Source organism: Marmota marmota, unplaced genomic scaffold, assembly GCF_001458135.2.
Source record: "Marmota marmota marmota unplaced genomic scaffold, marMar, whole genome shotgun sequence".
NCBI lineage: Eukaryota > Metazoa > Chordata > Mammalia > Rodentia > Sciuridae > Marmota > Marmota marmota.
The window spans coordinates 135973-144060 of NW_025999863.1; the positions used below are offsets into that span (position 1 = coordinate 135973).

General features: G+C 65.9%; 1 protein-coding gene across 1 annotated transcript in view; it reads right to left on the reverse strand.

Moving 5' to 3' along the window:
* Window positions 1-8: 8 nt before the first annotated feature.
* The window catches only part of Shc2 (SHC adaptor protein 2), a 13925-nt gene continuing 5845 nt past the window's right edge, over window positions 9-8088 (reverse strand). The window contains exons 3-12 of the mRNA XM_048810554.1: window positions 7916-7998; window positions 7702-7821; window positions 5767-5820; window positions 5601-5652; window positions 5402-5528; window positions 4562-4718; window positions 3929-3989; window positions 2877-3035; window positions 1876-2186; window positions 9-208 (exon numbers count right to left, since the gene is read on the reverse strand). Coding sequence (XP_048666511.1) covers window positions 80-208; window positions 1876-2186; window positions 2877-3035; window positions 3929-3989; window positions 4562-4718; window positions 5402-5528; window positions 5601-5652; window positions 5767-5820; window positions 7702-7821; window positions 7916-7998 — 1253 coding nt within the window. The 3' untranslated portion in view covers window positions 9-79. The remainder of the gene's footprint in view (window positions 209-1875; window positions 2187-2876; window positions 3036-3928; window positions 3990-4561; window positions 4719-5401; window positions 5529-5600; window positions 5653-5766; window positions 5821-7701; window positions 7822-7915; window positions 7999-8088) is intronic.

Consider the following 8088-nt stretch of genomic DNA (forward strand, 5'->3'; position numbering starts at 1 on the left):
ACCCCGTCCCAGCTGTCCTCCAGGGCGGTCAGGAGGGAGGCCAGGCCCAGAGGGGCAGGGGCAGGGTGCGCACCCTGGTTCAGGGCTCCCGCGGGACCACACCACGCAGGTGCAGCTCGCTCTCAGCGGCCACGATGGGCTGCCCGTTCTGCAGGTGGTAGGCAATGAGGTGGCTGATGCTCTCGAACAGCACGTCCTTTGTCCGCACCTGCAGGACCAGAGACCTGGCATCGGTGCTCAGGGGCTAGTCCAAGAGGCCAGCCCCTGCCCTGTCCAGGCCTGCTGACTGGCACGTTCCCCCAGGGGCCCGTCTGCAGCCCAGTCAGAGCCACTGGGTCAGAGGACTCCGGGGTTTAGCCACAGAACCAGCCTCAGAGCTCAGAACCCCAGCAGGACCTGGGCCGCACTTCCCACAGGGCGCTGAGGGGCGGCCTCTCAGAGGTCCTGACAGGTCCGAGCCCGGAACCTGAGAGCGTCTGCACTACCCGGGGGGGGGGGGATCCCGGTCGATCCAATGACTGGTGTCCTTATAAGAAGAAAACTTAGGACCAGGGACATCCAGGAAGACGGACAGCACTCGGATGTGGAGGCCGTGGGCATGGGAGATGGATCTACCAGCCAAGGGCAGGAGGCCGGCCGGCAGCCGGCACCCACTAGGAGGTGGGAGGGGCCGGGCCCAGATGTCCCCTCCCAGGACTCAGCCCTGCCAGCACCTCAGGTTTGGACTTCAGCCTCCAGAAGGTGGGAGAACAAAGGTCTGTGGCTTTAAGCCGTACGGTTTATGGCCATTTGCTGAAATAGCCCCAGAAAGTGATACACCCCGGAAATCTTAGAGATGAAGACTCGGAAGTCAGAATCGCCAAGTGCAAACACCTGCACTAAAGGAGGGGACAGGTCACTGGGTCAGATGATGGATGCCAAAGAGACCAGCGCCAGCTGCTCGTTGCAGGCCTCCCGGGAAGAGCCTCGCCAGCGCTCAGCCGCTGGGCCCCGCCGGCCAGGGCACAGCGTCTCCACCTGCCAGGGCACCTGAACTGATGCAGGGGTCCATTACAGGAAACGGAACAGGCCCCGACAGAGCTGGCCCATCCCACGCCAGGCCGGAAGGGAGGCCTGAGAGTGGGTCAGGGAGGGCAGGCGCCTGAGTACCTGACTGGCAGAAAAGCAGGTGGCACTTCTGAGGTGGCTTCCACCCCAGGGGACCCTGCCTATGAGGCCAGAGGCCTCTGGACGCTGGAACATGCCTGACACTAGAGCTCCCCCGTAAACTAGAAAATGCTTTTTAAACTCTAAAGCGCTTCAGAAACTGGAGGTGACGAGATCTCCCTGGCTTAAAGCAACTGTAAAATGCACCAAGAGGATAGAGAGAAAACTCCCTGATAAACGATGCAGATCAAAGACACGACTGATGACTTAGAGATCCAGATTCCAGCTGGACACGGCGGTGCACACCTGTCATCCCAGCAGCTTGGGAGGCTGAGGCAGGAGGCTCAAAAGTTCAAAGCCAGCCTCAGCCTCAGCGAGGCCCTAAGCAACTCAGTGAGACCCTGTCTCTAAATAAAATACAACATGGGGCTGGGATGCGGCTCGGTGGTCGAGGGCCCCCGAGTTCCATCCCTGGTGACCCCCCCAAAAAAACCTCCAGATCGCAGAGTTGTGGAGATTGGATGGGGAGTGTCTGCAGCTGGCCACACCTCACCCCACCAGCCCCCACAGCAGGACCTCAGGGACGGGCCACAGGTGCCTCCCAGGAAGGATGAAGCGGGCTCTCTGTAGGCCATGGCGGGCCTGGCCCTGGCAGTACTTGTGTCCACCCCAGGCCCTCTCTCCCACACCCTCCTGCAGCCTGGGAGGCCACCCAGCCCCGAAGCTTACCACACCTTCGGGGTCCACCAGCAGCAGGTGCTTGGGCTGCCCGGCCTGCATGCCCGTGAGGACGTACTGCCCGGGGTTGGTGACACTGTCACGCACCAGGAAGTCCCCGTCCACACGGAGCAGCTTCTCTGCTGCCCGCCGACTCATGCGGCCATGGTACCAGGGCTCCTGCCGCAGCTGTTCCTCTGTGGGGGCAACTGGGGCCCGCCGGGTGGGGGGGCTGGGCCACTGGTCCTCCAGGGGAGGCAGGGGTGCCGTCCCACCCGCCACCACCGAACACTCGTGCAGCTTCAGGGCGTCCTCGAAGGGTCCTGTGGGCAGGACAGGAGCACGTGTGCGCCTCCTCCGGGGCCAGGAGTGTGCGGCCCCAGGGTGCCTTGGAGAGTCGGGCAGTCTCAGAGAGAGCCGGACTGGCCTCCCTGACCGGGGAAGGACAGCCCAGAACCCGGTACCCAGTGGGCACTGAAGAGGCACCAGCACTCATCATTACGGCAGTAGTAAGAAGAAACAGAGGGCAGAAAACATGGGCTTGGAAACAAAAGCCTTCCAGCTTCCCGCAGGCCCTGGGGGCTGCCCCCACAGTGCCCAGGAGGAGGGGGGCTGCCGGGGACAGGAGAGGTGAGACACTCCAGGCCTCCCCACAGGCCTCTTTGAGCTGAGCCTCCTCCGCAGGCTGCACACCCCACAGGGAACAGGACAGGCTCCACTGTCACACTTGTCCTGTCCAGCGGAGACCCCTTGTTGGACTAAGGATCCCTCGGGAGCAGCGGTGCCTCTCCCTGGGGACGGCAGTCACCCTGGGAAGGGGTGGTCCTCACCGAGTTGCAGGCAGCTCTGGTAGTAGGGTCCAGAGGCAGGAGCAGGGCTCCCCAGAGGGCGAGGCCATTCCCCCAGGAAGGCCCCAGAGCAGCCCAGCAATAGACCCCACAGACAGAGGCCCTGTGCAGGTCGGCCTGCCCCACCCGTGGGCTCGCAGCCTGTGGAGAGGGGCCCCCACCTACGCATATCAAACAGGTCCTTCTGAGGGCTGTCCTCGGGGGGCAGGGGCGCAGGGTCCACAGGTTCTGCGGCGTCCAGGCCCTGGGTGTTGACGTACAGATGGTCCTCGTCGTCCCGTGGCCCCCGGGCGTCAGCCTGCACATAGCCATCCCCCGGCTGGGCTGGGTAGGTGGGGAGGGGCAGGGGTCAGTGGGAGTGAAGGCAGCAGCAGGACCCACCCGTTCCTCGCAGCCCATGGGGTGCCCGGTGGCCAGTTTGGTTTGGAGTCTCCAGCGGCATTTCTGAATGCCCTACAGCGTTCACCCAGCTCCCAGGCCACAGCTGGCCCCGGGGCAGGCCCAGAGCCTCTCACTGGTCCTCCAGAGCCTCTCCTGCCCCACCTGGTGGCCAGCGGGTGCCAGGCTGCTCCACCTGGGCCAGGGGTGGCCGCTCCCTGGTCACCCTGACTTTCACTTCTCCTGGCTCAGGGGGTCCTCGAGTCTTGTTTTGTGTGTTTCTCAGAACTGAATCCTGGGCAGGACGTCGGGAGGTGGCAGCACATCTCATGATGTCACTACTCGGGGGACACCTGGGCTCCCATCCCGGCGCTCCCCTGCCGTGGGCACAGGCGAGGTGTCTGGCCTCTCCGCAGCCCTCTCTTCCTCGGTAAAGCGCCTCCCTCTGGGAGGGGGCGCTTCCTCATTCAGAGGAGGGAGCTCAATGCCAGGCCAGGGGCCTGTGTGACAGTGGTGAGGAGAGGTCCGCCTGCGCGGCACAGGAGACCGCTCACGCCCCAGGCAGGGGCCCCCGCTGCCACCCAGGACTCGGAGCACAGGTGGCTCCAGCAGGCATGGAAAGTTCCGGGAACCTCGAGAAGACCCTGGCCACTCACAGAGGCTGCAACTGGGGAGGGGGCTCCTCCTGCCCAGGCATTTTGGCATTTTGAACCACATGACCAGAGTCGTCCCAGAGCACCGGGAGACCCCTCCACGGGAGGGAGAGATGCACATCTCAGCAGACACCACACAGCCTGCGTATGCCCTGGGGTGACCCGCAGATGGGGGACATGTCCTACCTGAACCCGAGGGACCCAGGTCCCACTGCAGGCCGCATGCGTCTCTCCAGGCAGATGAGCCCTGAGGAAGACAGGCAGGACCCTGGGTACTGCCAGCCCTCTCCCCAGCAGCACCCGTCTCCCACCCAGCCCAGACGCTGGGCCTCAGCTCTGCCGGCTCCCTGGCTCTCCAGGCGCCTGCAGTGGCCTCAGGGCTCCTAGGTGCCACCACCTCCACGGCGGCCTGGGCTGCCTTCTCTGCCCTGCAGAAGGCCGCCACCCTCCTGCTGCCGCACCCCTGCTGAGCTGCCCGGACCCTCTGCTCTGTGCTCCTGGGCAGCTCCTCCTCCCCCAGAGCCCAGCCCCTGCTGCTTCCTCAGGAGAGGCCAGGCCCTCTGAGTGACTGGCCCTGAGGTCCTGCTCTTGGTGGTGACTGGGTCACTTCTGTCACTGCTGGCCCACCAAGAGGGGCTCCTGCCGACCACACTGCCCAGGCCAGAGGAGGTCCGCAGCAGGCCACAGGCCAAGGTCTTTGTGAACCATGAAGGACAAGAGGGGGAATGAAGGTGAGCACAGAGACCCCAGGACTGAGGCCACAGGAGAGGCAGGGGTCACGTCCAGGGGTCTGTCCCCCACCCCAGCACCCAGGCTGACCTGGCTGAGGGCCCCGAGGGTGCAGGGATGGGTGGCTGGGAGCCTGGAGTCCACCAGACCACCCGGGGGTGGCTCCTTCCCCGGGATGCTGTTGTAGTAGTCGTGTCCCTCGGCCTCCTCCTCGTCCCCCAAGGCCGACTCCTCCAGCCCAGTCAGCCTGGGGACAGAGCAACAACTGGCCTGAGGGTAGAAAGGACAGTGGGACCTTGCCCACCAGGACCTGCTGTGAAGCAGCTCCACCGTCCCCTTGGGATGCGGAGGCGGCACCTTCTCAGAGCCAGCCGCTCCTCACCCACCTCGGCCACCAGGCAGCAGAGGGTGACAGGTCTGGTGGTACCTGGACACAGGAGGTGGTGGGGTCCCTCAGACTGCAGACGCCCTTGGGCCCCGATGGCCTGGGGGGACTCGTCCACTGCAGCAGCGTCCTGGGCGCACTCTGCCGCTGCCACTCACTTGCCTGTCCATTACTGGGCTCCCAACACGAAGGTGTGTGTCCCCCGGCTCCCTGGCCGCCGGCCGGCCCGCTGTCCCACAGCGGGTTCTCACACCTCCAGGTCATGAACCGCCACAGGGTGGCACTGTGCCGCTGGTGAAGGTGCGGCAGGAAGAGCTGTGGGCACCTCCCGGCCCTCCTCCCGCATGCTGTGGCAGGCAGGGCCGTCCAGCCCCCGGCAGGGCCACAGTAGCCTCAGCCTCGGCTGGACAGATGCTTGGGGGACCTGCTACTTAAACTTGGCCCCCCGCCCTGGGAGGGAGAAGACACGAGTCCTCCCGTGGGGACCTTCCCAGGGCCGAGGGAAGGAGGGCAGAGCCGGGCCCAGTGTGTGGGGGTGGCCTCACCTCTCAGGGGGCACCGCTGCCATCGGGGGGCCATGCAGGTACTGCTTGAAGCGCAGCTCAAAGGCCTGGCCCACGGTGCCGATCACGCTCTGCGCCAGACCCTCACAGCACTCCAGGATGTGGCAGGCTGGGGACAGCGGTGACCTTGTGACCTGGCTCCCCACCATGCCCCACGGGCCAGCCTCCCACTGTGCCTCACCTCTCTGGTTGATGGGGTCCTTGGCGACATAGGCCACGTAGTCCAGCATGTCCTGGGGAGAGGAGGAGGGTCAGCTGGAGCTGCCTGGCCACACACCCCCCCCCCAGGCAGGTCTGAGGAAAAGCCACGGGGTCTTGAGGCCACTCGCCTTCCTGCTGGGCCTTACCGTGTCGCCGCCTGAGGCGAAGGAGATGGACTGCATGTGGTGGGTGGCGAGGACCTGGGGGAGGAAGGGCACCAGCTGCTGCCAGGCAGGACCCGCCATGGCCCTGTGCTGGGCAGGGCTGTGGGGGGCAAGAAGGCAGGGGCAGGGGGTGCAGGTTCCCCGACCTGGCACCCTCCACGGCTGGACCCGGTCACCAAGACAACCAAGTCCCACCAGGACATCTGGCCCTGGAGGATGGGGCCCGGGCTGCGGGAGGGTGAGGTCAGGTCTGGTCACCAGGCTGCCTGCACTGGTGGACACCTCACACTGCACCTCCAACACACAGCCACAGAGACACGGGTGACACACAGAGACAAGGGGTGATACACAGCCATGGTGACGCACCCCAGCAGCCCATCCCACGCACTGTCCACCTCGTGGGCTTATGTGCCTCATCTGCCACCTGTGACTCAAGCCCCTTCAGAACCCAGTGATGGTCAGGCAGGCCGTGTCCTCCCACCAAAAGTCCATTCCTCAGCCTCATGGAGTCCCATGCCTTCCAGGGGACCCCAGCCAAGCTGCTCTCTCTGGGAGCCTGAGAGCCCTCGGCAGGACCCCAGGTCAGCGCCTCACAAGGGTAGACGGTGAGGCCTCGGGCAGCCCCGTCTAGAGCTCGACCTCACATGGGCCTGAGGGCCTCCAGCACGTGGTAGAGGCCTCACAGCCCAGTCCACCCCAGGCTCTGGCCCTCTGGCCCCACTCCTCAGGGCCTCACCACCCTCTGCAGAGCAGTCCCCCGGGGCCCTGCCACTGGACCTCTCTTGGGCGCCACCCCTCCCTCTTCACTCAGGGCCTGCTCAGCACCTGGCCGGCAAGAGTGCGCCAAGACTCCCTCCCGGGTCCCCACGGCCCCACTGTCGGCAGAGCTGCTCCGGGCCACCCACCGGCCCAGGGAGCCCAGCCTCCACGCGCACCGGGCTCTAGGCCCCTCCCAGCCCCCACACTCCCGGCTTGGCGGCTAGGTCCTGGCGTCCGCTGAGCTGCTGCCGCAGGCCCCGAATCCCTCCGCCACATAGCCCTGTAGCAAGGGCCCGCTGCCCCCACCCCCCAGCCTCACGGAGCCAGACCTGCTCTGGCTGCAGAGCCCCTCTCCCTGGGGGCGGAGCACCTTCCCGACGAAACCCCTGGAGTCGGCTGCACTTGCTCCCAGGCTGGGCTCCCACCCCAACCCAGCTCTGCAGGCCCTCCTGCGCCCCAGCCTCTGCCTCCATGGAGGCCCGAGCCAGCCTCCAAGCTGAATCTCCCTGCCTGAGGCTCCCTCCCTCGAGGTCGTCCTAAATGCCACCCAGCCTGACGTCCAGCCCAGACTCCTTTGACTCTCAGACCAGAAAGAGTAAGCAGCAAGTGTCCACAGCACCTGAGACCCAGACCTGTTCCAGGCCAGCAAGGGCCTCCCACAGTTGTCTCCTGAACATCCCCGGCCCTCATAGCCAGTCCCTGGGCAGGGGCTGTCTGGCCCCTCAGGTGGGTCACAGTGTGGCCCCTTTCCCCAGGGGCCCATCCCTGGCCTGGCTGGCCTCCTCGCAGGCCTGGCCCCTGGGTGGCTCTGGCCCCGAGCCCCTCACTGCCTCCCCGGGCCTCCCTGCTCCTGTGGGGCAGTGCTCTCAGGGTTCCTGATGGACCCTCATCTGTCTGCTTCCACCTGAGGCCAGAAGCCAGGCTCTCCCCGGCATGGCCTGCCTCCTCCCAGCTCTGACCACTGCGGATGCTCCACCCTGGGCCCAGGGCTCCCGACTCCAGTGGCCCAGGGACACGTCCATGGCGACGTCATGTGATGCACCAGCCCCACGCCTCCCACCCCACCTTAGTGTGCATCACATGCTCCTGGACCCCCTGAGGGCCCTGGAGACCCCAGGAGGGGCCCAGGGCCTGAGGGCTGGGACGGGTGGCACCCACCTGGCGGGTGGCCGGCACCGAGAGGTTGAGGCCTTCGATGGAGATGTTGACAGAAATGCTCATGCCAGCAAAGCGCAGGTTGCTCTTGCCCAGGATGGAGGCCAGCGCCTTATTGGGGGCCTGGGTGGGCAGAGCGAGCATGGGCTGACGTGGCAGGGCCCAGCCCAGGGGCCAGGGCACCCCCCAGCCCAGCCTCCCTCTCCACCTCACCCACCTTCTTCTTCCAGGAGCCCCGGATTCCGGGCACAGCCTCGTGGAGTCGGTTGATGGCTTCCCTGTGAGTGAGGAGGAGGAGAGCTGAGAGAGGAAGGGCACTCAGAGACAGTGGGGCACGGGGAGGACGGGGTCAGAGGGGAAGGAGCCAGGAGAGAGCGCCAGGGCTGAGAT